We start from the raw sequence: 27,091 nt of genomic DNA on the forward strand, positions 1-27,091 counted from the left end.
ACGACAAGAGGACAAGGGACTATTTGACCCTTTCTTCTATAAATTTGATTTTGAGTCAGGCGAAACACAATTCCAACATTTTGTGGGAATCTTGTATATCGGGGAAAAAGTATGATTTTTAAAAAGTGAATGTTAGTAAATATTGTGTTCATGGTGATATATTTTTATCAAAAGAAATGCCTGATATTCTCAACAGTTTTTAAAATATTAACCTTTATTCATGTATTCCCATGTAGTAATTGGAGCAATTACAAGTCATTTAACCCAGGTTTTCTTTAGTCCAATCATTTATCCACTACATAACATTTTAGTGATGGGGTTTTCATGCTCAGTGTATTTTAGAGTGTGTATCTTCTAATTACTTCTGAAAAATCAATATATTATACTCGCCAAACAGCACTTATCACTCCCTATGCCCTTGCTGTCTTCACTCCCTCTTCACTCATGTTTTTTAAAACACATGCATTAACCAGGGAATTAACATCATAACTACTCTGCCAGTATACAACTGTTCAACTAATGCTACTTGCTGAAGAGCAAATTAAATGGCCGAAGATATAGGAGCTAGGATTTTTCAAACTGTCACAAATCAATGGAATGCTTCTAGGCCCTGTTAGATATCTTCCTTCCACTCACCCTTTCAGTCTCTTGCCATAAACCTGGATATCAGGAGTATTTATTTCCCATCCTTAAGGGCACAAACCATTAAGATAATCCAGAGCCACTGAGTTAAAATAAATGTGAATATTCGTTATGGGTATTCTATAAACCAGACCAGTTTGCGGTCTTTGAAGACCAGGGCTTGACACCCTCCACTCTTTAGTCTGTGAACCAGCTGTCTGGTTTATCCACTACTTTTTGGGGAACCGAGACTATCTGGATAGATAGGAAGCAGTTTGGCAAGTTAAGATTTGGACTATAGTGTAATCATGTATTTGCAAATGACATCATAAAAGCTGTCTGATTTAGGCTTGGATTTATCAAAATGCGATAAGTATCGCATGCGATAGCAAAAGGGGTGTGGTTTATGCTAATTTACAGTTTATCGCAATTTGCACTATTTACCTATGCGAAGAGCTAAGTTAGTGCACATTACGCTAACCTTGTCAGACTTTGTGATAAGTGCCAGACTGCATGCAACCAGTGGGGGACGAGAGTGAGTGAGAGAGAGAGAAGCTGTAGTGTCCTCTCCCTACATAGGTATTTGTATCCCTATAGTAGGCCCACCTAGTAACTCGAGGTGAGGTTTAGGTATTGGTGTAGGGGGTTAGGGGCCACTTTGACATTCAGTGTGAGACGTACGAACAGAACAGTGGTCTCTTGTGAAGATCTGAGTACCGACGGAGAGAGGAAACTCACTCCAAGATGAGATTTGGGCAATATTCTCTCCACCATCAAGCTAGGTGGAGAGAACAGTGCCCAAATGTCATCTTGGAGTGAGTTTCCTCTCTCCGTCGGTACTCAGATCTTCACAAGAGACCACTGTTCTGTTCGTACGTCTCAATTTGAATGTCAAAGTGGCTCAAAACCAATACCTAACCCTCACCTCGAGTTAGTAGGTGGGCCCACTATAGGGATACAAATACCTAACTAGGGAGAGGACACTATGGCTAGTCTCGCTCTCGTTATCGCTCTCTAAAACAGGCCTTTCAGGAGACATCACAAATTGCAATAAAACCTTACCACCCGGTAACGCAAGCTAGCGCACGGCTTAACGCTATTCAAAGAGGTGTAGTTAAAATCGGCGTTAAGTCTGTGCAATAGCATTTCGCACACTGGCATACCCAGCCCACTCCCCACCCCTAACTCCTCCTCTTTTCCAAATTTGCATCGCACCATACGATATGGTGCTATCGCATGCTCTAAAGACGTTTTTGCATGCGATAAGCCCTTAACGCATGCGAAAACACCTTGGCACATTTTGATAAATGACCCCCCTTAGTCCTGACTTTTTTTTTTTTGTCTAGGTGGCTGCAATATTGAAGGAGAAGATGAGAGCTGGGATTTTGGTACTGGAGCTAGCTTTTATGTGAATGCCACCGAAGAACCATGGAAAAACAACTACAGAATGTACTCTTACATAACAGAAGAGGTGATTCATGTTTAATATATTTTCATTTTTAGAAACAACTGATGACAAATACCAAGTTTATTAGTTTTGCACTGTTGGTGCATTTTAAAAAAAATATGTTGATGTAATATTAAATGAATAGTATTGGCCATACTTTAAGAAATCTATACTTCAGTTATCAATTTAATATGATATCTGAAAAAAATAGCACTGTAACATCGTTTGTCCAATATGGAATTGCTAAGTAGAAAACCAATTATTTTTCTGCTATTGTTCCATAGTGTTCAAAAGCAAAGTTTCTGTGAAGGCAAGCAGTTCATTGCAGTCATGCAAGTGGGTCATTCAGCACCAAAGAGAGATTCTTTCAGAGCTCTCTGGAAGAGGCAAAAACCTTCCTCTGCCTCCTATTTTGTCCAAGTTTTCTAATGCTGTGGCCTCAAAAAGCTCTGAAGAGAAACTTTTTCTGTTTCCTCATCTTCTCTGACAAAACTCCCTAGGGATTTACATTTTTCTATCTTAGGGATGTGCATTTGTTTTTTCTTGTTTGTTTTGTATTAATTAGAAAAAATAAAAATGGGAGTGGGATTTTTTTGGCTGCACGTCCCTTTTGAGTTTTACTTTTTGACTTTGATCCTGCTGAATCAGACCACATTTTTCTTCATTACCACCATTGCTAGCAGGCCCTCCTGGCAAAATATTTTTCATCTCTTTGGGTTGTTTTTCTAAGGAGGAAAATTTTGTTTTATATTGCCTTTCTGTTTTATTCATGATGTCGAAAAAGCAAGTCAGTGGTTTCCAGTTCTATCCCAAGTGCAAACAGAATATTCACATAAAAGACCATCACAAACCTCGTTTTAAATGTTTGGGACAAGACCATAGTGAATCTAGTTGATGATGTCATTCAGAGTGGTTCAGGCCTGGAAGGATAGGCTTAGTTTTCCTTGCTGGTTAACACACAGCTCAAGCTCTTCTTTCTCGCCTACAAAAAATACCTTCACTCTGCAGTCACTTCACTACCAATCCTCTCTTCTCTCTCTACACCCCTCCTCATGTTCTGCACTCATCTGATGGGTTATGCCTATCCATGCCCTTCTCTACCAATAATTCCCGACTCTGCATGTCCCTGTACCTCTTTATGTTGTTGTTTTGGAGAGACATATAATAGTACTTTTCAAGTGGAACATGTATTATATAATACCATATGTTAAGTACAGCTATTTCTCTGATTTCCTAGCGTGTAGACAGATGGACTCAGGACCAGTGGGTTTATGCTCCCCTGCCAGCAGATGGAGACGGAGCGAGCTGACGTCACAGTATATATAACCCTGCAGTGACCCCAGCCTGCCAGTATTCTCAGTCTCCAGTAGATGGTGGATGTGTATTTCCCTATGGGGACTGCTTTGAGGTTTTGAAAGGAGAAATTTGAAATTCTAAATTCAGGAAAAGAGAGCCCCGCTCTTCTGCGTTGATACCTAAAGGTCCTGACCCTGAGGCAATTTCCATGGTCCCTCAGAGGATTGTCTTGGTCCAGTAGCTGGGTTTCCCGGCATGGACTTAGCTGCTAGTTCAGTTGAAAGGCAGTGGGTGCCAGGAGGCTGAGCACGACAGTGACAGCAGGTGCCCTCTCCCCCCGCAGCCAGAGACTGTAAGTGCTGAGCTCAGGTAAGGTTTAGAAAGAGAAAGTTTTACCTGAATCAGAGACAGTTGGAGAGGTTTCAGGACGTTCTCCAGTCTCCGTTCTTGGCAAGCTGTGCTGATGTTCGTTCCCACTCGGGTTGGGGCATTGGGCAGCCTGGCGCGTTGAGCGGTCCCCAGTGGGCTAGGCCCTGCACTTAGGCTTTTTTCTTCATGCTGCATGATAGGCCATGGCGGCCTTTTTTATGCACTCTTTTGCATGTTCTCCTGCCCTCTATAGTTGGTGTGTGCAGTGTGTTGGCTCTGCGCACGTATTGTGCGCTCTGTTTTTGGGCATGCTTTTTATGCATACAAACTTTTTTTACACGCTTAATTTGGCACACAGTTTGTATGTGCGCCTTGCCTTGCTTTCTTCTAGGTGCTTATTTTTTTGGGCACATTTCATTTTTGAGCACGAGCTGTTCCAATGCACGTTTACCACAGCGATGGCGCCGGTAAGCAAGAAGCCTTAGCGTCTTCCTATTTGTGTTGCCTGTCATATTAGGGCTTCTCAGCCTTACCTGGCTTCTAATCTGTGTCAGTGCTGCTCAGATGCTCAGGGAGAGTTGTCTTCCTCGGATTTTGCTAAGCCTGGCTCCTCTCATTCTAATGATGGTTGTTCACAGTCTTGACTGGGGGGACTCCAGATCTTTGTTCTCCCTTGACTGGCTCCTCTGCTGGTGAGGGCAGTTCTGTAGGACTAGCTCCATTTCTTCTGGGCTTGGTCTGGACCCGACTGCTTTTTCTTGGGTGGAGGTTTTTCAGGGCTTACAAGCCTTTCTTAAGGCATTTTCCTCCACTTTCCCCATTTCTGTCCAATTGGACCCTCAGCTGGTGGCTCCACCCTCTTCAAGTCCTATGCTTAAGCGCCAGGTCTCACCTCAGCTCCCTGCAGGTGTTCCCGATGGGAATCCAGATGGCACTGATGATGAGGTTGATCTTGATTCCCTGGAAGATGGGGAAATTCCTCCAGGGCTGGAACCATATCAAACCATGTTGCAGTTCTTTCATAGAGATGAACTGCCGGCCCTGATTTCCCAGTCCTTGAAACAGCTTGGGTGTTCCTGGTTCAGATGCTCTGTCAGAGCTGAGGAAGAATCCCATTTTGGTTTCCTTACGTAAAGCCTCTTGTGTTTTTCCCAATGATGGATGCCATCAGGGAATTGATTGATCTGGAATGGGATGCCCCAGAGGCAAATTTTAAAGGGGGTCAGACATTGGAAGGTCTGTAACCCGTGGATCTGGCTGCAAGAGAGCATTTGTGTTTTCCCAAAGTGTATGCTCTGATATGTGTCATGTCTAAGTGGACGACTACCCCCGTAGAAGGAGGAGCAGCCTTGAAGGATGTACATGATAGAAGGATTAGGGCTATACTCAAGCAAGCCTTTGAGGCAGTGGCGATTAATTTACAGATTGCCTTATGTTGCGCCCTAGTGGCGAAATCTTGGCTGCTTCTCTCTCAGGAGGTTGATGAATCTGGAAGGAATTCCAGAGTGGTTATGCAGCCTGCTACCGCCTTTTTAGCAGACGCAGGCTGTGATTTGGTCCGGATCTTGGCCAGAGGAGTGGCTTCAGTGACAGCGGCTCCTCTGGTTGTGAAATTGATCAGCTGACACAGCTTCCAAAGCCAATCTTATCAAGATGCCCCTTAAAGGCTTGCACTTGTTTAGGAGCAAGTTGGAAAAACTGGCCAGTAATTGGGGCGAGTCTCCGGTGCCTTGGTTGCCAGAAAATAAGAAACAGTTACAGCGCCTCTTTAGTATGAGGGGTCGTTTCCGGGGTTCCAGGCATTTTCGACCCTATAAAGGGACGACCTTTCAGTGGACTCGGCCTTTGGTAGGTCTCAGTCCTTTTGTCCTCTGCAGCCCAAGAGAGGAGCGGGCTCGGGTGGTGGACCTTCCCGAGGTTCCCCCTCCGGTATTGAAACGGGCTCCTAGGTACTCCAGAGATTGAGATGGGACCAGGTGGCTCTTCGCCATATTGATCACCCATCCCAAGGAGCTCAGGAGATGCCTCACTTGCTGTCTTCGCCCAGCAAGTGAGGCACCCCTTCCCTCCTCAAGGCTGCCGCTACCACCACCATCACCTTCGTGAAGGCTCAAAGAGCCGTGGCCAGACCAAAGGGAAGGGCCTGAAACTGGAAATGCTGACCCAACACCTTCAACTGCAGGAACGTGTGGTGGTCCTTTTGAATGGGAATATGGAGATAAGCCACAGTGAGATCCAAAGATGCCAGGAACTCTCCTTTGCAGACTGCAGCAATTACAGTACGCAGCGTTTCCATCTGGAAGCACGGAACCCACAAGCTCAAGTTCACCTTCTGCAAATCCAAGATGGGACAGAAGGTGCCCTCTTTTCTTTGGAACCACAAAATAGATGGAATACCTTCCTGCCCCTGCTTGCTCAGATGTACAGAAGGATATCTTCCAAGCTTATCAACCTTTGCAGAGTTCCCTGTACCGCTTCCCGTTTGTTTCAAGAAAAACAGTGTGACTCCAGAAGGCGTCCCTGAGCGGATGAGAAAATTCTAAGGCGTAACTGTCCCTTATCACCTCCAGTACCCACCGGTCGAAGGTAATCTTGACCCACTCCTCGTAAAAACAGGACAACCTGCCCCACCCGCGACCAACGAGGAGTAGGTGACTCTGGCTTACTTCCTCCAGCCCCCTGACCGGAATGGCTCTGGAGAACTTGCTGGCCCCACAAAAGAAATACTGCCGACTCGACAACTGCTTAGGACCAGAGGAGGAAGATCCTCTACCGGATCGTAACCTCTTTGACTTCCAAAAGCGAGGACGAGAGGGAAAGTTCTTAATGTCTTTCTTGTCCTCTGGTAATCTATTGCCTTTGGTTTCCCCCAAGGACTTCATGAGCTGATCCAGGTTCTCCCCGAAGAGAAGCTTTCCATTAAAAGGAAGGTTACATAATTGAGTCTTGAACTACATGTCCACTGACCAATTGCGCAGCCATAGAAGCTGTCGTGCAGCCACCACAGAGACCATACTCTGAGCTGCGGTGCGCACCAGATCATATAAAGTATCCGCCACATATGCTACCCCCACCTCCAGATGAACCGCTTGTGCGGGGGATAATTCTCCCAAAGATACCTGTTTCTGCGACTTCTGGATCCAACATAAGTAGGCGTGCTGCATCATGCTAGCACACACCGCTGCCCGGAGACTCAAAGCTGACACCTCAAACATGCGCTTCAATTGAACCTCCAGCTTGCAATCCTGGATATCTTTCAGAGCAGCAGCTCCCGCCACCGGAATCATAGTCTTCTTGGTCGCTGCCGAAACTGCTGCATTCAAATTAGGCGTTTTAAGGCGATCCAAATGCTCTTCCAACAAAGGATAAAGCTTTGCCATTGTTCTTCCAACCTTCAAGCCTGCCGCCAAGGAGTCCCACTCCCAGCTAATAAGCTTCTGAATCTTCTTAGGGATGGGAAAGCCACTAGGTGGACCCTGCAAACCATCAAAGACCAGATTGACGCCCTCGTTGTCCAACTCCTGAGCCAATTTCACTCCCAATTCCTCCAACATCTGAGGAATAAGAGACCACAGTTCCTCTTTCTTAAACAGGCGGACCACCCAGGGGTCATCACCATCTGCCCTGGCTCCTTCAGTGAGGTCCGGTTCGTCCTTGCTCCCATCTGGATCCAGGTTCTGTTCTGCATCCGGGTCTCCCTCTGGATCCACAGCTGGAGAGGATGCCACATCTTCCTGCAGCTCATTAGTCATCCAGATCTCTGAGGTCTAACTCTGCATGTGCAGTCCGGAACCCTCGATGCTTGACAGACCTCCCCTAGGACACCCCTGAGGTTGCCTGAGATCTTTTGGACGGACCTGAAGACTTCTCCTTGGGTCTTCACTTAGCTGCCTTCCTCGCCAGAAAGGCCTCGTGCATAAGCAAAACAAACTCCGGGGAGGGACCCCCGCGAGCCCTCAACTATACTCTCAGGGCTACTGGGCTCTGACACCGTTCCCTCATCATCACCATCCTCGAGGTCCTGCCGCGCAGGGGAGAGAGGTGGAGGGGAGTCACCAGATTTGCAGCCTGCATGTGCCCCCTGACTGTGATCCCCCTCAGGTGCAGTGGGACCGGATTCCCCCACCTTGGATCCTGCTGCGGGCCCTGCTAAGTGAGAAGCCCTCCTGGCTTTTGGACCCCTAGCGGAGGATTCCCCCCCCCCCCCCCCGAGGCACACCCTGTGCACAGAGAATAGGGTATTTTGGTGGGCTAACCAAGTGCCATAGGCCCTGCAGGCCTCGATATGCAACTGAGCTGCCGCAAACACGCTCCACTCCGAAGTAGGCCGCACCACGTGGCCGCCGAGAGACCAAGACCCTACGGTGCGAGGCAGCAGCAGCGGGAAATGCGCACTCCAAAAAACAGCTCCGATAACTCCAAGGCCGCGACACACAGAAGCACTGACCCCCACTGGGAAATTTCCGTGATCGTGCGGCAGGAGCAGTAGCGGCCAGAAATCGCGCGTGCCAAAAGAGGCTGCCCAAATCAAAGCAAAAGCCATGGCGCACAAACAGGAACTGCTCCCCGCTGGGGAAATCCCAGGAAAAGCATGCTGGCACACGCTGCTCCCATTCCCTTAGCACCCCCGACACGGAGGTCATTTGCCACGGCACTGCACTGCAGGTCGAGTCTTCTGGCTCTCCCTCTTCTATCCTTATTAGAAAAGTAAACTTTTTTTTTTTTTTTTTTTTTTTAAACAAAACTTTACCGAAAGTCAAAGAGGCAAGAAAAACCCCAAAGGAGATTCTTCCCTGCGGGAGCCAGCTGCAGACAGGAGGGGACTTCAGGGCATGAAGAGGGAGCCAGTCCCCTGGCTATCAGGGTCCCTGGAACCAGCGGGCTGCCACAGTCAGTGGTATCCAACCTCTAGTTCACCCGGCTCAACCCGAGTGATGGCCCACTAAGGAAACTGGCACCTCTGGGAGCAGCTCCAAATCTCCAAAAACTCCAGATCAGTCAGGACTGCAGGTTTGCACCTCTGCCACCTGCTGGAGACAGAAATACTGAGGGCCTGCAGGGGCACAAAGGTTTTGTTCTCTGCCTTCATCTGCTGGTAGGGATGCATAAACCCACTTTTCTGCACTGATCTAGGTATGTTTAGGGATGTGAGTTTAACTACAGAATTGCATCAATCATATAATAACAAATGTATTAGAACCTTTATGTGTGGATTTAACAAAAAGTTGTTTGATCCAAGGGAACACATAATGGAAATGGTGTAATCCCTTGAAACATCCGATCATAGTGAATTCTTGTATATTTACTCCCTGCCACTTCTTTCAGTTGCCTCAGTTGATAAATGCCAATTTTCCGGCTGACACGGAGCGGACATCTATTTTTGGGCACTCAATGGGAGGCCATGGTGCGTTAATCTGTGCTCTGAAGAACCCTGGTAAATATAAGGTAAGGTAATTTCACATTTTATTTTTAATTCTTTAAGAAAGAAGCAAAGGGCAAATAAAATTTCTTTAAGTTTCCACATTTGAAAATGGAACTCTTTGACATTGGAAATTAGGGTTTATCAATTATTGGTGACAGTACATTGGTAAAATAATTTAAAAGTTTTAAACATAGAAACATAGAAATGACGGCAGAAGAAGACCAAACGGCCCATCCAGTCTGCCCAGCAAGCTTCACACATTTTTTTCTCATACTTATCTGTTTCTCTTAGCTCTTTGGTTCTATTTCCCTTCCACCCCCGCCATTAATGTAGAGAGCAGTGGTGGAGCTGCATCCGAGTGAAATATCAAGCTTGATTAGTTAGGGGTAGTAGGGGTAGTAACCGCCGCAATAAGCAAGCTACACCCATGCTTATTTGTTTTACCCAGACTGTTATTCAGCCCTTATTGGTTGTTTTTCTTCTCCCCTGCCGTTGAAGCAGAGAGCTATGCTGGATATGCGTGAACTATTAGTTTTACTTCTCCCCTGCCGTTGAAGCAGGGAGCTATGCTGGATATGCGTGAAGTATCAGTTTTTCTTCTCCCCTGCCGTTGAAGCAGAGAGCTATGCTGGATATGCGTGAAGTATCAGTTTTTCTTCTCCCCTGCCGTTGAAGCAGAGAGCTATGCTGGATATGCATGAAGTATCAGTTTTTCTTCTCCCCTGCCGTTGAAGCAGAGAGCTATGCTGGATATGCGTGAAGTATCAGTTTTCTTCTCTCCTGCCGTTGAAGCAGAGAGCTATGCTGGATATGCGTGAAGTATCAGTTTTTCTTCTCCCCTGCCTTTGAAGCAGAGAGCTATGCTGGATATGCGTGAAGTATCAGTTTTTCTTCTCCCCTGCCGTTGAAGCAGAGAGCTATGCTGGATATGCATTGAAAGTGAAGTATCAGGCTTATTTGGTTTAGGGTAGTAACCGCCGTAACAAGCCAGCTACTCCCTGCTTTGTGAGTGCAAATCCTTTTTTCCACATTTCCTCTTGCTGATGAAGCTTAGAGCGATGTTGGAGTCACAGTAACCATGTGTATGTTTATTGAATAAGGGTATTATCTCCAGGCAGTAGCCGTCATTCTGGCGAGCCACCCACTCTTCATTGACGGCCTCTTGACTTTATGGATCCACAGTGTTTATCCCACGCCCCTTTGAAGACCTTCACAGTTCTGGTCTTCACTGCTTCCTCCGGAAGGGCATTCCAGGCATCCACCACCCTCTCCGTGAAGAAATACTTCCTGACATTGGTTCTGAATCTTCCTCCCTGGAGCTTCAAATCGTGACCCCTGGTTCTGCTGATTTTTTTCCTAAGGAAAAGGTTTGTCGTTGTCTTTGGATCATTAAAACCTTTCAAGTATCTGAAAGTCTGTATCATATCACCTCTGCTCCTCCTTTCCTCCAGGGTGTACATATTTAGATTCTTCAATCTCTCCTCATAAGCCATTTGATGAAGACCTTCCACCTTTTTGGTCGCCCTTCTCTGGACCGCCTCCATCTTGTCTCTGTCTCTTCGGAGATACGGTCTCCAGAACTGAACACAATACTCCAGGTGAGGTCTCACCAAGGACCTGTACAAGGGGATAATCACTTCCCTTTTCTTACTCGACAATCCTCTCTCTATGCAGCCCAGCATTCTTCTGGCTTTAGCTATCGCCTTGTCACATTGTTTCGCTGACTTCAGATCATTAGACACCATCACCCCAAGGTCTCTCTCCTGCTCCGTGCACATCAGCCTTTCTCCCCCCATCGAATACAGTTCATTCGGATTTCCACTCTCCATATGCATGACTCTGCACTTCTTGGCATTGAATCTCAGCTGCCATATCTTCGACCACTCTTCCAGCTTCCTTAAATCCCATCTCATTCTCTCCACTCCTTCCAGCGTGTCCACTCTGTTGCAGATCTTAGTGTCATCCGCAAAAAGACATACCTTACCTTCTATCCCTTCCTGCTTTCTCCATCAGATCATACATCAGCAATTTTAGAAGTCAAAAATGAAAAAAATGCTGTCCCTAATTTTTGGTCATATCATTCCAGTATATTTTTTCCCCTGAGAATTTATTGAAGCAGTTGCTAATTCCATTATAGAAGAAAGATTAAATAATAATTTAAATCAGCTTTATGACTTGGTTGATCTGCATCAGATTAATGCTCACTTATCGCGCCAGATCCTCATACCATGTAGTTCTGGTCACTAGTTGGCCGTGATTAAGAAGCATTTCTGGGCACAAACCACAAAGCATTATGTAGGTTCCCCTCCTCAATCCCCTATGGAAACCTGAAACTACCTGAGGCAAGAGTCCTGCTGCAACAGACAGGATATTGTAAAGTGTTTAAAGACTCATATGTATGTCACCTTGTGTTTGCCCCTATGCTGAAGCAGGTTGAATTAGAGGCAAATAATACTGACCTGGTAATTCTAATAGCAGAGAAGCATTTTTAAAGTGTATAACAGTTAAACCCAGAGAACAGCAAGAAGCATGCAAGCAAGCTGTTCTGATTAGAAGTGGTTTACTGTAGGTTCTTGGATTATCTGATTGGTTTTGACTGGAAGTAAACAAATGGAAGAGTACATTTTATTCTGCATAGACACAGGCTTTGTACAGTGTAGATTACTGAAGCTTTCCGTAGGTGACTGACAGAAGCGTACAGGAAGCATCATTGATTTCCTTGGAGCTGTCTGTGGATCGCCACGCTTGGGGATTATTAGTGGTCTATTCTGTACACTAAAACTACACTACAATAACTTGTGCAAAAATTGGTTATAAAAACATAGCAAATAAGTAAAGGTGCACTGTGCAAGGAATCAGTTTGAGGGAAGATAATCAGATAAATATAACATTTTCAGGTACGGCTTCTGTAGATCAAGCGCAAAGCTGAAGATTTCTATGGGTATTGCACAGGCACTTCCTGGAAGTCAGCTTACTTTACAAGACGCTGCCTACATCTGCCTAGTCTTTGGCTACAGATCTCCAGAAACTTCTATGGCATTTTAAATCAATCTGTGCTGAATAGAAATTGCATTGCTGTCAGAAAACAGGTATTTAGTTGTAGATCCAGTAGCAATTCTACTTGCCCCTACTGGAATCAGAGTATTGGGCTAGATGAACCTTTGGTTGGGCCCAGTTTAGCCATTCGTATTCTTATTGCTATAGGAAGAAGTAACTTAATTAAGCAGTAGTATTACCAATGAATATATCATTTGAAAGCAGTTTCTTTTTCTGGTGGTATATAATAGTAATTAACATAGATTGATATTGTAAAAAAAAAAAAAAATGCTATTAAAATTTTTTACAAAATAAGGGCCAGATTCATTAAGACTTTTCTCCCATTTTGTGTCTATGGGAAAAACCTTTACAGATGAATTTTCAAAGAAGTTACACACGTAAATATAACTTTCCTAGCGTGTAGCCAGATGGACTCAGGACTAATGGGTATTGTGCTCTTCTGCTAGCAGATGGGAGATGGAGTCATATTTGAAGCTGTCGTCATCCTGGGTACATATACCCCTGTACTGACCTCACTTCCTCAGTATCTCTCAGTCTCCTAGCAGATGCGGACACTATACCACAAACTAGAGTAGAGATGTGCATTCATTTTAAATGAATTAGACAATTTCAACGAAAAGTTCCTTTTCCATTGGTGCACACTAATGTAATTAGTGCATACTAAGTTCCATTGGTGCGCACAAAGTTGCAGGCTTAATGCACTCTGACAGGGCTTAGAGCACACTAACTCTGTTAGTGCACGTTACGTCCCATTAGTGTGTACCACCTAGTTTTCTAATTCTGGAGTTAATGTGCCCTAATAGGACTCACTAACTGGTTGTTAGCATGCATTAACTAAAGTTAGTGCGCACTAACAAAAAATGTTACCAATAAGTTACAAAATGTGGCAATTAGGGAGTAGTTCGTTAGCTAGAGGTATGGTTCTGCATTCCCATTGGCTGTCTCCTTATTGTCTCTTTAGAAGGAAACAGCCATAGAGTTAGTGTGCACTAAAGTCCCGTTAGTGTGCACTGACATGAAATTAGGGAAACTCGAAAAAAAAAAAAACCACGGAAAAACTAAATTTACCACAGGGGACCCGAACCAAAGCACAAACCGTTAAAATAAAATGAAGCACATCTCTAATTGCAGAGTGGCTTTTTTGGGTTTTCATTCCAGTTTCTTTCTCCATATTTGTAATTTTTGGTCTTTCTGTTCTTGGTGAAGGTCAATCTTGTGTGTATGACCGAGGTGAGGTATTTAACTAGCATGTAGACTAGTAAAATACCTCACCTTATTCATTGTGTTTTTTTCAATAGGACATGCATTGGGGGTTAACTGCTGCTTTTTATAAGTAGAGCTATTGCTTCTGGTAGTAAGGGAGTTTGTGTTGCTGTTATTGAGGTAACACCAGAATATATCTTTTTTGTATGGTGAGTTGTACGGGGAATGTTCTGCCTCTGCTTTATACCCATTACTGAGGAGTGGAGGTGGGGTTAGCCTTGTGACTCGTGTTCAGTGTGTCATGCCTATGGGAACTATCTATCAGTTGCTTCCTGACAGAAAAAGGGTTGAGAACCACTGCTATAGAGGAGCGACCTTTCAGATGGCTTGACCTTTCGGTTAGTCTCAGTCCTTTTGTCCCAGACCAACCCAGAAGGGGGTGCAGGCTCGGGTAGTGGTGCCTCCCGAATAAGGTTTGCCGACCCACTCCTGGGAACAGGAGATGGGGAGACACCTCTCTCTTTTATCAATTACACAATTAAGCTCTGGAATTTGCTGCCAGAGGATGTGGTTAGTGTAGCTGGGTTTAAAAAAAGTTTGGCTAAGTTCTTGGAGGAGACATCCATTAATTCTATTAATCAAGTTGTCTTAGACAATAGCCACTGCTATTACTGGCATCAGTAGCATGAGATCTACTTAGTGTTTGAGTACTTGCCCCAGGTACTTGTAGCCTGGATTGGCCACTGTTGGAAACAGGATGCTGGGCTTGATGGACCCTTGGTCTGACCCAGTATGGCAAATTCTTATGTTCTTAGGTGGGTCGAAATCACATTGGATCCTTGGGTCCTGGAAGTCATAGGAGAAAGGATATGCGATTGGAGTTTCGCAGTGTTCCTTGGGACTTATTCATGGAGTCTCCAGGCCACTCCCCGCAGAAGCTAGTACTTTGGCAAGGCTCCTCAGTCTGAGGGCTGTGGTCCTAGTGCCCACATCTCAAGAAATTACAGGGCAATATTCCATTTATTTTGTCCTGCCAAAAGAGGGCTCCTTTCGTCCCATCCTGGACCTCAAGGTGTGAAATGTCATCTACGGGTGAAACATTTTCACATGGAAACCTTGCGCTTGGTTATAATGGCCGTGCAGTTGGAATTTTTGACCTCCCTGGATCTGTCCTAAGCGTATCTTCACATTCCTATCCGACTAAAACATTAATGCTTTCTGCGGTTCACAGTTCTGTGGTACCACTTTTTTCCAGGTGCTGCCCTTTGGTCTGGCCACTGCTCCCAGAACCTTTTCCAAGGTAATGGTGGTGATTTCCTTAGGATACTTTTTGGTCTTCATTTTCACAGCTTTCCTTCAGATTCACAGTCTGACCAATGGTATTGGAATTACCCTAAGAGCATACTGGTTTGCAATAAACGTATTGTCTGGTGCAATCTGTGGAAGTGTCATTTGTAAACCATACCTTTTTCTTATTACCAGTTCTTTCGCACCAAAAAGAACAGCAAGGACAGTTCTTAGAGATGATCTGCCTCCATGTCAGAGCAGTGAGGACTTGGAGGCCCGTCCGCAGGTACTAGAGATAGGCGGATGTCTTTTCCTATTTTATCATGGGTGGGCCCAGCTCACAACTGACCAATGGGTCCTTGAGATTGTGCAACATGTTTATGCCTTTCGAATTTGAGCATGCAGTTTCCGACGCTTTTATGGTTTCTCCTTTCCGAGAAGAAAGCTGCGGTTTTGGTTCACTCTTCAAAGACTTGTTGCGTGAGAGGCAGTGGTTCCAGTGCCAGAAGACCAGTAGGGTCTAGGGTGTTAATCCATTTACTTTGTGGTTCCAGAAAAGGAAGGTTGATTTCACCCTTTCCTGGATATGAAGGGAGTACATAAAGTCTTAAAAGTTACCCACTTCAGAATGGAGACCTTACGATTAGTGACCATGGTAGTCCAAAAAGGGGAATTCCTCACCTCCTTAGATTTGATGGAAGCGTATCTTCATGTCCCCATTTGAGAGGAATACCGGCGGTATCTCTATTTTGCAGTATTGGATCGTCATTTTCAGTTTCAGGCACTAGTTTCGGGCTGGCGACAACACCAGCCCCCTCAGTATGGCTTTACCTCCAGACCCTGGGGTCCATGGCAGCAACCTTGAACTTAGCTCCCTGGGCATGGGTGCACATGCATCCTTTACAGAAGGCCTTATTCTCTGTGGAATTCCCAGTCAGGATTACTTGGTGAGGCTATCTCTTCCAAAGGAGGTTGTGTAGAGCCTTCAATGGTGGCTGGTTCGCAAGCATTTGCTAAAGGGGGTGGAATTGATGACTCCTGTTTGGATGGTGGTGACCATGGATACCAGTCCATCCAGTTGGGGAGCTCACTGTCAGGAGCTTACAGCACAGGGTCGGTAGTCCAGCATAGAGGAAAACTGGTCCATTAACCATCTGGAGGCTCGGGTGATTCATTTGGTGCTCCTTCTGTTCACACCCTTGTTGATTGGAAGGGCAGTAAGAAATATCAGACAACACCATTGTGGTGGAGTACATCAATCAAGAAGGAATGCAAAGTCTGCAGGTCTCCCAGGAAATGGACATGCTTCTTCCTTAAGTGGAGAAACATCTTCAGACCTTGTCAGCATTCTACATAGCAGGAGCAGACAATGTGCAGGCCAATTATCTCATTTGTCATGTGCTGGATCCAGGGTAGTAATGTCTCTCCGACAGTGCTTTTGACCACATAGTGGCCAGATGGGGGGGTCCACTGTTCATGAATTTGATGGTAACAAGCAAGAATTTGAAGATGCGCAGGTTCATCAGTCGCAGGAGAGACTTGAAATCCTCCGGCATCAATGCTGTAATTCAGGAGTGGCCAGGAACGAAAACCTTATATATGTTTCCCTCTTAGCCCACGATAGGCAGAATGATTCAGAAAATCGCAGGGCATCTGGGTCTTGTTCTCTTGGTGGCTCTAGATTGGCCTTGACAGCCATGGTACACAAACCTGTCATGCCTTTTGTGCAACAGTCTGCTGCACTTCCCACCTCTCTGGAACTTACTCAGCCAGGGTTCTGTGTTTCACAGGGATCCAGGTCAATTCTGTCTTATGGTTTGACCCTTAAAAGGGCACGTATGTGAAGAAAGGTTACTCAGTGGACATAGTTGCTACGCTTTTGAAGGCCAGAAAGTTTTCCACTTCCTTGTGCGTGTTTTCGAGGATTGGTGTGCCAAGTGTTGGTGCATGCCTGGCCGGACTTTGGTATCACAGGTCTTGGATTTCCTGCAGGGAGGGTCTTTCCAAATGTTGGGTCCTCAATGCATTAAAAGTATAGGTGCAGTGCTCTCAAGGTTGTTTTCTATTCTATCACCCTGATGGTTCTCGTGTCTTATGAGGAGTTAAACACATTTGGCCATTGCTGCAGATTCCAGTTCTTTTGAGGGATCTGAATTTAGTTCTGTCTTTTTTATTTTTATTTTTATTTTTTTTAGCAGGATCTCAATTTGCTCCGCTTAAAAGGGAGTCTCTGCAGTTTCTCACTTTGAAGATGATGTTCCTGGTTGCCATATATTCAGCACATAGGATATCAGACACTTTCTTGTAGAGAGCCCTTTCTGACGATTACTCAGAATAGGTACAGCTTCGCACAGTGCCCTCCTTTCTTCCAAAGGTGGTCTCAAGTTGACTTATGAATCAAGTGATATCCGTCTTGTCCTTGGATAAGCAGCAGGATGTGGAAGAGTATGTGCTTTTGCATCCCTTGGTGTGCAGCACCATCTCTTGCAGTATCTCAAGGTCACTATTGAGTGTCGGACATTTGATCATCTCTTTATGCTGTACAGAGGTGTGTGAAAAGATGAAGCGGCATCTAGAGTTACAGTAGTGCACTGGATCACGGTTGCATACATAGAAGCTGGAGTGCTTTTACCGAAGCAGATCCGAGCTCTTTTCCATATGAGCGCAATCTGTGTCATGGGCGGAGCTTCAGTTGGTGTCTGATAGAGATTTGCAAGGCTGCAACTTCGTCATCGCATATTTTTGCAAAGCCCTATCGTTTGGATGTCTTGAGTTAAGGAGGAAGCCTCATTTTCTGCAGTGGTTTTGTGAGGGACTTGAGCAGCTTCCCGCCCACATAAGGAATAGCTTTGGCACATCCCATGTGTAATGGACTGACCTGACTGCACGGAAGGTGAAATTACTACTTACCTGATAATTTCCTTTCCTCTAAGCAGTCAGGCCAGTCCATGCTCCCTCCTGACACGCAGATTTCTGGCCTTGTTCAGTTTTGAGAGCCTTTTTTAGTGTGAGGTTGCAGAGAAAATAAGACACATGACTGAGTACGAATCATCTGTGTTTTGGTAGTTTAAAAAAAAAAGGGGGGGTTTCACCTCTTCCTGGTTATTTGTTGGTGGTAGTTTTTGCTTGTTTCCTGTCCTCCCCTGGTCCTTAGAATTCTTGACCTTCTGGAAGTTTAAAAAAAAAAAGTGTGTGGTGGGGATAATAGTGTATATACATTCCAGTGTAATTTGTATCTGGGTTTTTTTTTCAAAGTTGTCCACAGTTAACTTTTACAGAAAATACTGGCAGGCTGGTGTCAGCATGAGATTATGTCATCAAGCCTGTGGATCTCTGTCTCCATCTGCTGTTAGGCCAATACAACCCATGCGTAATGGACTGGCCTGACTGCTCTAAAGGAAAGGAAATTATCAGGTAAGTAGAGAAGAACACAAAATTAAAATGTTCATGAGAGATTCTGGAATCTTGAACTCTTACCTATAAATTGATAAATTGTTCCTGTTGTAATAAAAATTTAATCATGATTGTCTCCCCCACCTGCGCCTCCCCCCCCCCCTCCTATTAAATCAATGGCCTCATCTTATCCCTTTCATTTCCCTCCAAGGACTGGCATTTTCAGAGATGTGGGTTCATAGTTTGCTGATCAGTGGAATAGATTTTTGATCAGCATTTCTTTTTTGTGTTTCTAAACAGTCTGTGTCTGCATTCGCTCCGATTTGTAATCCAGTCCAGTGCCCATGGGGGAGAAAAGCCTTCGGTGGATATTTGGGATTGGATCAAACCAAATGGGAGGTAGGCCTCAAAGCTATTGGCTTCGTAAGGCAGCATTTGCAAATGTCCATTAGCTTTTGTAAGAATCTGCTTGCAACTAATGCCTTTTATCATTCAAATAGTCCTGTATTTTTTTTTTCAAAATACTGAGTCTTGTGCTAAAGTAGTAGTATTAGCTGGATTCTTCAAAATATCAACCTGTTTAGTTCTGTTCTTCCTTTTTTATTATTCATGTGTTCCATTATCCTAATACATTTTAGCTCTTGTATTATTTTTCTCTTTCTGTGCACTGTATTTTTAAAAAAATCTTTCCCTGAATTCACACACTGTGCATAGGAAGAGTAATTTTCAAAACTATTTTCCCAAGTAAAGCAGTGCTTTACCTACAAAGGACTTTTTAAAAGCTGCTCTCTTTGTAGGTAGGTAAACTTAAGCACATAGTGCCACTATGGGTGTAACTTCATGCAGTAAGGGCATTCCTGGGGACAGGGTTGGGAAAGGGGCTTGCACATTTATATACTTAGAAATTTCAAAAGTGTGTGCACATTTTTTTTCTTGGGGAAAACTACTCGAACAAATAAGCAGTAACAACTGTGGGTAATTTTTCTAGGATAATTTTCAAAGTGAAAGTATACATATGCTTTAAAACTGGGGCAAAGTCTGTGGGTAAAAAGTTCCTGCGAACTTTGCTCCAGTTTGGGCTGTTAGGAAATTACCCTATTCCTTGTCATCCTGCTAGACCAATCCAGGCACATGGATCTATGCCACCTTATCAGTGGATAGAGACAGAGAACCACAAACATTTTAGTGACATCACTCCCTTTAAAGAGTGATACAGGCTGAGCATTTGTCTCCAGCAGATGGTAGTATGTGCTGGACTGGTGCAGCAGAATTCATCAACTCCCAGGTCTGTGGTCTTTGAGTTTTTGTTCCTGGTAGAGCTCACTCCCAGGACAACAGCGTGTGGGCTGATTCTCCTGTTGAAGCAGGATCTTCAGCCACTAGGGAACAATTTTTTATGATAGTTCCTCTAGGGGAGTGAGCCCTCTGTTCTGGCTCGGGAGTTTCTCTTGTTTTCTGGTGGAGTGGGACTTCAGTTGGTGGCTCTCAGGATTCTACAGGACTTGGTTGAGCCAAGACTGGTCAAGTGGACCTAGGAAAGTAGGCTTTTAATTAGGCTTCTCCTTTATTCCGTGGTTGTGGGTTGCACCCATTCTCTCCCCTTCTATGTCTCCTCCCCCTATATTTTGCTTGCCTCTGCTCTGGCTAAACCTCCATTTCTTAGCGTCCAGTCAGATGATTCCAGAACCAGTGGGTTTATGCACTCCTACCAGCAGATGGACATGGAGCAAACTGACCTCACAGTATATATATATATATATATATATATATATATATATATATATATATATATATATATATATATATATATATATATATATATATATATATATATACACACACACCTACAGTGACATCAGCCTGCCAGTATTCTCCGTCTCCAGCAGATGATGGACATGCTTCTCCTCTCTGGGGATTGCTTCAGTTTAAATTTAACGCCCCTCTCTCCTGCAGTGATACAGATTGGTCTCTCCCCCAGTTGAGAATTCCTGAGGTGATTTCCGTGGTCCCTCAGGTGTGTGCCTTGGACTGGTACTGGTTTTGCCGGTGTGGACTTAGCTGCTTGAGCAGCTGAAAGGCAGCAGGTGCAGGAAGCAGAGTATAGCAGTGATGGCAATTGCCCTCTCCCTTGCCAGCCAGAGACCGTCTCTGTGCTCAGCCAGGTAAGCTTGAGCTCTGATAAGTTAAAAAAAAAAAAATAAAAAAAAAAAAATATATATATATATACACACACACACACATATATATATATATATATATATACACACACACACACACATATATATATATATATATATATATATATATATATATATGTGTGTGTGTATATATATATATATATATATATATACACACACACACACATATATATATATATATATATATATATATATATATATATATATACACACACACACACACACACACATATATATATATATATATATATATATACACACACACACACACACATATATATATATATATATATATATATATATATATATATATATATATACACACACACACACACACACATATATATATATGTATGTATATATATATATATATATATATATATATACACACACACACACACATATGTATGTATGTATATATATATATATATATATATATATACACACACACACACACAGAGAGACTTAGCGGGAGGTTTTACCGTGCAGGGCTTCCTTTTCCCTTTTGGTGTCAGAGCTCGGCACACCGTTCCAATGCTCATCCTGCTCCATGGGAGATCAAGGGATGTGGGCCAGCCTGGCGGGTTGAGCAGCCTCTGGAGGCTAGGCCCAGCTCTGGGGCTTTTTGCTGCACGCAGTATGGTAGGCCTCAACAGCTTTTCAGAGGCTGCCCTCTACTGGCTTGTCGTTCCACCATGTGCATCTCACTGTGAGTCCAGTTTTTTGGCGCACAGAAATGCCTTGAATTCTGAGCGCCCATGTTAAGCGCTGCCTATTGGCCGTGCGCTTCCGTCAGCACTCAAGTGGCACTATGTGCTTGAGTGTTTTGTATGCTCTCATTTTGGTTGCCTGGGTGAGTACTGAGGTGTGCACACATAAGTCTTGGCTGCATACTTTTTGAATGCATAGGTGAGCGTCGAGTTGTTTGCGCACCAGTATTGGACGAATAGTTCTTGGGCACCTAGTTGAGCGCATATATAAAAAATTTTAAAAAAGAGGCAAAAAGCAGCTAGATGCATGCCTCCAGCCACCACTCAAGCACATTGTCGACCATGATAGTGCCTGTGTCTCAGAAGCCTAAGCACCTTTTGCACTGTTGTTCTTTTCGGGCAGCTCCTGGAATGCCTGCTGCTTTGTGCCAGTGCTGCTTGGAGGCTGAGTGCCTTGTCTTCCTCTTTGTTTGGCTAAGCCTGGTTCTTCCCAGCTGGATGAGGTCTGGTTGAAGATGTCTCAGGTGGGGTGCCTGACCTTGGCCCTCCCCTAAGTGTTCCTCCGCAGGGGAAGGTGGCTCACTAAGTAGTCCTCGGATGCCTCTCGGTCTGGATGCTTCTTCCTTTTTTCAGTGCCGCAGTGCCCCTCAAGCAGCAGCGGGTCCTCTGGAAGGAGCTGAGTCTGGCTCAGAGGATGTCGCCGTTACTGCCTCTCTTGAAGGAGGGGAACACACACCCCACCCCCGCAGATTGGAGCTGTATAGAACTATGTGACGGTTCTTTCATAGAGATGAACTGCCAGCTGTGTTTTCCCAGACCTTGATGATGCTTGGAATTCCTGGGGCAGATTCCATTTCTGAGCCACGGAGAAATCCTAGTTTGGTTTCCTTGCGTAAAGCCTCTTGTCTTTCCCCGTGATGGAAGCCATTCAAGAATTGATTGAGCTTGAGTGCGGTGCCCCAGAGGCTATTTCCAAAGGAGTCGGATTTTGGAAGGCCTATACCCTCTGGATCCAGTGTTGAAAGAGCACTTCCATTTTCCCAAGGTAGATGCACTTGTGTGTGCAGTCTCCAAGCAGACGGCAATTCCCGTGGAAGGAGGAAAGGCCTTGAAGAATGCCCATGTTACCATGATTGAGACTGTCCTTGAGCAGGCATTTGCAGCTGTAGCAGTGACCTTGCATCGCTTCACTTTGTTCTTTGGTGGCTCGCTTTTGTTTGCTTCTCTCCCAGGAGGTTGATGACTAGCGTAAATCCTAGCACAGTTATGGAACCAGCCGCTGCCTTTTTGGCTAAAGCGGATTGTGCTTTGGTCAGCACCTTGTCCAGAGGGCTGACTTTGATTGTGGCAGCCAGGAGTCAGTTATGGTTAAGAAATTAGTCGGCCGATGCGACGTCCAAGGTTAATTTTACCAAATTGCCTTTTAATGGCTCACTCTTGTTTGTCAGTGAGTTAGAGAAACTGGCTGGTAAGTGGGGCAAATCTCCGGTTCCTTGTTTGCCAGAGGTTAAGAGGCGCAACGCTCCCTTATCATGAGAGGTCGTGCTGGAGGATCCAGGTGTTTGTGACCCTATAGAGGAATGACCTTTCAGAGGACTCGGACCTTTGGTGGGTCTTAGTCCTTTCATTCCAGAAAACCCAGATGTGGTGCAGGCTCAGGTGGTTGACTCTCCCGTGCCTCTCAATGAAGGATTGCCAACCCACCCCCAGCAACAGGAGATGGGAATCCTCTCTCTCTTTCATCAGGGGTGGGTCGAAATCACATCGGATCAGTGGATCCTGGAGGTGATACAAGAAGGATATATGATGGAGTTTTGCAGTATTCCTCAGGACGTGTTCATGGCATCCCCCTGCCACTCCCTGCAGATGAAACAAGCAATGGAATTTACATTGGCAAGGCTCCTCAGTCTGAGGGCTGTGCTCCCAGTGCCCCTGTCTGAAGGCCATACGGGGTGATATTCCACTTATTTCAGTGTGCCAAAGAAGGAGAGCTCATTTCTTCCATCCCGACTCTCAAAGGCATCAGCCATCATATGCGAGTGAAGCACAATGATAATGGCTGTGCAGTCAGGGGAGTTTCTGACCTCTCTGGATCTCTCCGAGGCGTGTATCCACATTCCCATCAGACTAGAGCATCCCCGTTTTCTGCGGTTCGCAGTTCTGGTACGCCGCTTTCAGTTTCGGGCGCTGCCCTTTGATATGACCACTGTTCCCATTACCTTTTCCACAGTAATGGTGGTAGTTGCAGCAGAGTTGAGATGATGGAATCCTAGTATTCCTGTGTTTGAGCGCCTGACTGCCTCGCGCCGGGTCGCTGGAAGAGCCGCCTAGTGACTTGCAGGGTAAATTCCCTGTAGCAGGAACTCGGCTGGGTGGTAAACCTAGCCTAGAGCAGCCTTCAACCTACTCAGCCACTAGAATCCCTGGGAGTTCGGTTCGACACCAAGCAGGACAAGCTGTTCCTGCCAGAAGCTTGAATTCAGAAGTTTCTAGATCAATGCCATCTGTGGTTGAACACTCTGCGCCCGACTGTGTGGTCTTTCCTGAAGGTCCTTGGCCTAATGACGGCAACCCTGGCAGTGGTACCATGGGTGAGGGCGTATGTGTGTTCTCTGCAGTGTTCCCTGCTGTCTTGGTGGAATCTACAGACTCAAGATTATTTGATTTGGCTCCACCTGCCAATTTAGGTCTCCTCCCAACTGCAGTGGTGGCTGTAGGCAGATCATCTCTATCTCCACCAGACTGGCCAGTATTGACAATGAATGCGAGTCTGGGGGAGCTCACTGTCAGGAGTTCACGGTGCAAGGCTCTGGAGTGCAGAAGAGTCTCTCTGGCACATCAATTGGCTGGAAGCCAGGGCAGTCCAGTAGGCATGTCTACAGTTTGGCGACAGGCTGCAGGGCCGATCGGTCCGAATAATGTTGGACAATGCAACAACTGTGGCTTACATCACTCGGCAGGGAGGAACCAAAAGCCACCAAGTGCCGCAGGAAATGGATCAACTTCTGCAATGGGCAGAGATGCATCTCCAGATGATCTCAGCCTCGCACATTGCAGGCCAAGGCAATGCAAGAGAAGACTTCTCAGCAAGGAAAGTCTGGACCCAGGAGAAGTGGGCATTGTCAGACAAGGCGTTTTGGCTGATTCGGGATCGCAAGGGTCTTCCGGGCCTGGACCTGTTGGTGACTTTGCACGATGCCACAGTTGCACAATTTTTCAGCCGCAGAAGAGATCCGCAGTCATTGGGGATCGATGCCTTAGTGCAGGTGTGGCTGGAAAATAAGATGCTGTGTGCTTTTCCTCCATGGCTCATGTTGGACAGATTGATTTGAAGAACTGAATGCCACCTTTTCGACTCCCAGCATACTGGAGCCTGTTACATTAGCGACCTGTCCTTCACGAAAATCAGACTCAATTTTGTCTTATGACATGGCATTTGAAAGGGCTCGCTTGCTGAAACGTGGATACCCTGCGACAGCTATTTCCACCTTGCTAAGAGCTAGAAAGTTCTCCTTTTCCTTGGCCTAAATACGGGGTTGGAGAGTGTTTTGAGGCCTGGTGTGTGAGGATCAAGGTACTCTTCGTATCTTGGTCAAAAATTCCACTCATGTTGGGAGATTTTGCTGGATGACTTGAATATCGGCTTGGCTCTATTCCTTGAAAGTGCAGGTTCTTGCCTGTTTCAAGGGTCTGGTAAATGGTGGATCCTTGTCATCCTGAGGTGGCTCATTTTCTGAAAGGAGTGAACCATCTTCTTTGTCATTTGCAATATCCTGTTCTCTTATGGAGTCTTGGTTTGGTCTTGGATTTTTTTGGCAGGGTCTACGTTTAGACCGCTATGTACTCTGTCCTTGCGATTGCTGCCCTTGAAAACGTGTTTTCCTATGGCAATTTGTTCGGCACGTAGGGTTTCCGAACTGCAGGTCTTGTTTTGCCGGGAGCCATTTCTCCAGGTGACTCAAGGGGTGGTTCAGCTGACTACTGTTCCTTCCTTTTTACCGAAGGTGTTCAGTGAGTTTCTTTTGAATCGGTCCCTCTCCCTGCCATCTCTGGACAGAGAGATGCAGAGGTGTATCATTTGTTGCCACCCTTGGATGTCAAGCTACATATTTTCAGGTTTCTGGAGGTTGAATCTTTATGGAAGTCGGATCGCCAGTTTGTCCTTCATGGCTGTACTGGACAGGAAGAGCCAGCCTCGCAGACTACAATAGCTCGCTGGATTAAGGAAATAGTCACAGCTGCATACGTGGATGCTGAGAAGCCTTTGCTGAGTCAGGTTAGGGCCCATTCCACTCGTACTCAGGTAGTGTCATGGGCAGAAGTTAGATTGTTGTCTCCTGTCGACATTTTCCGAGCTGCAACGTGGTCCTCCTTACACACCTTTTCCAGGTATTATCCTCTGGCTGTTCAGGCCAAGGAGGATGCAGCTTTTGCATGTGTGGTTTTGTCTGGACCATGGGCAGCCTCCTGCCCTATTAGGAAGTAGCTTGATTACATACCATTGGTTCTGGATTCATCTGACTGGACGCTAAGAAATGAGAAATTACTACTTACCTGATAATTTCCTTTTCTTTAGGACAGTCAGATGAATCCAGCTTCCCTTCCTTGGCTGCCTATTGATTGCATAATGATCCTCCTATATTACAGGGATTACTGGTAAGTGTTACTCTAGTCCTTGCTCTAGTGTTATTGCATTCTTGTCTGAGTATAGTGTTACCTGTTGGCTGAGTATTGCAGTGGTTATCTGTTTTTAATCATATTTTTTGCTAACAGTTGCTTTTGAAGAGAATACTGGCAGGCTGAGTGTGATCTGTCTCCATCTGCTGGTAGAAGTGCATAAATCCACTGGTTCTGTATTCATCTGACTGTTCTAAAGAAAAGGTAATTATCAGGTAAGAGGTAATTTCTCATTGTTAGGGATGCAGTGTTAAAATTGTTTTTTTAAACACAGCTTTTGTTTGAGAAGAAAAGCAGTTACGACAGCAATGCCATGAGCAGCATGGAGAACAATGACATATTCTCCATGGTAGTGGACGCTGGAAGGTCCTTGTATGAGGCTAGTGCTGTTGAGGAGGAGATGATTTCTGGTGGATTTGCCACCAGCAAGCATCTCATTGTAATCTCTTTAACCAGTTGTGACCAGTATTCCAAGGAAGGGCTAGTCTTCTGAAAGGTTGATGTTGTATGTTTGACACACCAAAATATAAAAAAATCTCCACTCAGGTGACTAAAATGATACAAAACTACAAAGAAGAAAAATGACCCACTTTAATGCTTAGAAAAATTGATGTTATTGTAGAAAATACTGCTTAATTTCTGCTCAGCTGATATGTAAAAATGGTGGACAATGGTTGTTTCATACTTTCACAATCTATGGTACCAACCAAGTTACCTAGTGTTTAGAATTGTAATCATTAACTTACCACCAGCCTTTTTTTTTTTTTTTTTTAAATAATAGCAGTATCTTAGAAATATGTTTTTACTCTTAAATTAACTGTCAAAAGTCTCTGAATAAAGTTTGATAATTCACCAGTTACTTAATCACCACTCCGAAACTGATATCCAATATGATTACTGAATCAAACGTTGCACTATATATTATAAACGATCCCAGATGTTCAACTAACTTATTATTGAAATGTCTCATAGAGGTACTTATCTTAATATTCCTGAATTAGCAGTTTTTTCAACAATAACATTGATTTTTCTAAGCTTTAAAGTGGGTCAATTTTCTGCTTTGTAGTGTAGTATGTTTTGAAGCATGAAACATGTTTTTCAAGTTTGACACCGTATCAGTTTAAAGGATCCCATCATTTTTGGCTATTTGTGTATGATATTAGAAGGGTCCACTTCTCCACCAACATGAGGACTGAAGAAAATGATGTATCTTAAATACAGAATGATAACTTCAGGAGTTCTTCTTTATGACAAGTACAGACTTTGCAGGGGCATCTTCAATCTGCTTTCTCCATCTCCGGTCTCAACGCCATAACTTAAGTTACAGGGAAAGTATATGTGCCCTTGCTATCCAGGAGAGCTAGAGGAAACTCTCCTCCTAGCCTAAACTCAGCACCACTCCTTCAACTGA

At 44.8% G+C, this 27,091-nt stretch overlaps 1 protein-coding gene across 5 annotated transcripts in view; it reads left to right on the forward strand.

Annotated features, from left to right (window-relative positions):
- ESD (esterase D) overlaps positions 1 to 27,091 on the forward strand; it is a 54,473-nt gene that overhangs the window by 21,295 nt on the left and 6,087 nt on the right. For 4 of the 5 annotated variants that reach the window (XM_029602878.1, XM_029602880.1, XM_029602882.1 and 1 more), the window contains 3 exons: positions 1,968 to 2,092; positions 9,059 to 9,178; positions 18,396 to 18,494. In XM_029602878.1, the coding sequence (XP_029458738.1) occupies positions 1,968 to 2,092; positions 9,059 to 9,178; positions 18,396 to 18,494 (344 nt within the window). The remainder of the gene's footprint in view (positions 1 to 1,967; positions 2,093 to 9,058; positions 9,179 to 18,395; positions 18,495 to 27,091) is intronic. The other variant, XM_029602879.1, reaches the window with a different exon arrangement.

The sequence above is a fragment of the Rhinatrema bivittatum genome, chromosome 5 (assembly GCF_901001135.1).
Source record: "Rhinatrema bivittatum chromosome 5, aRhiBiv1.1, whole genome shotgun sequence".
NCBI classification, from domain to species: Eukaryota; Metazoa; Chordata; class Amphibia; order Gymnophiona; family Rhinatrematidae; genus Rhinatrema; species Rhinatrema bivittatum.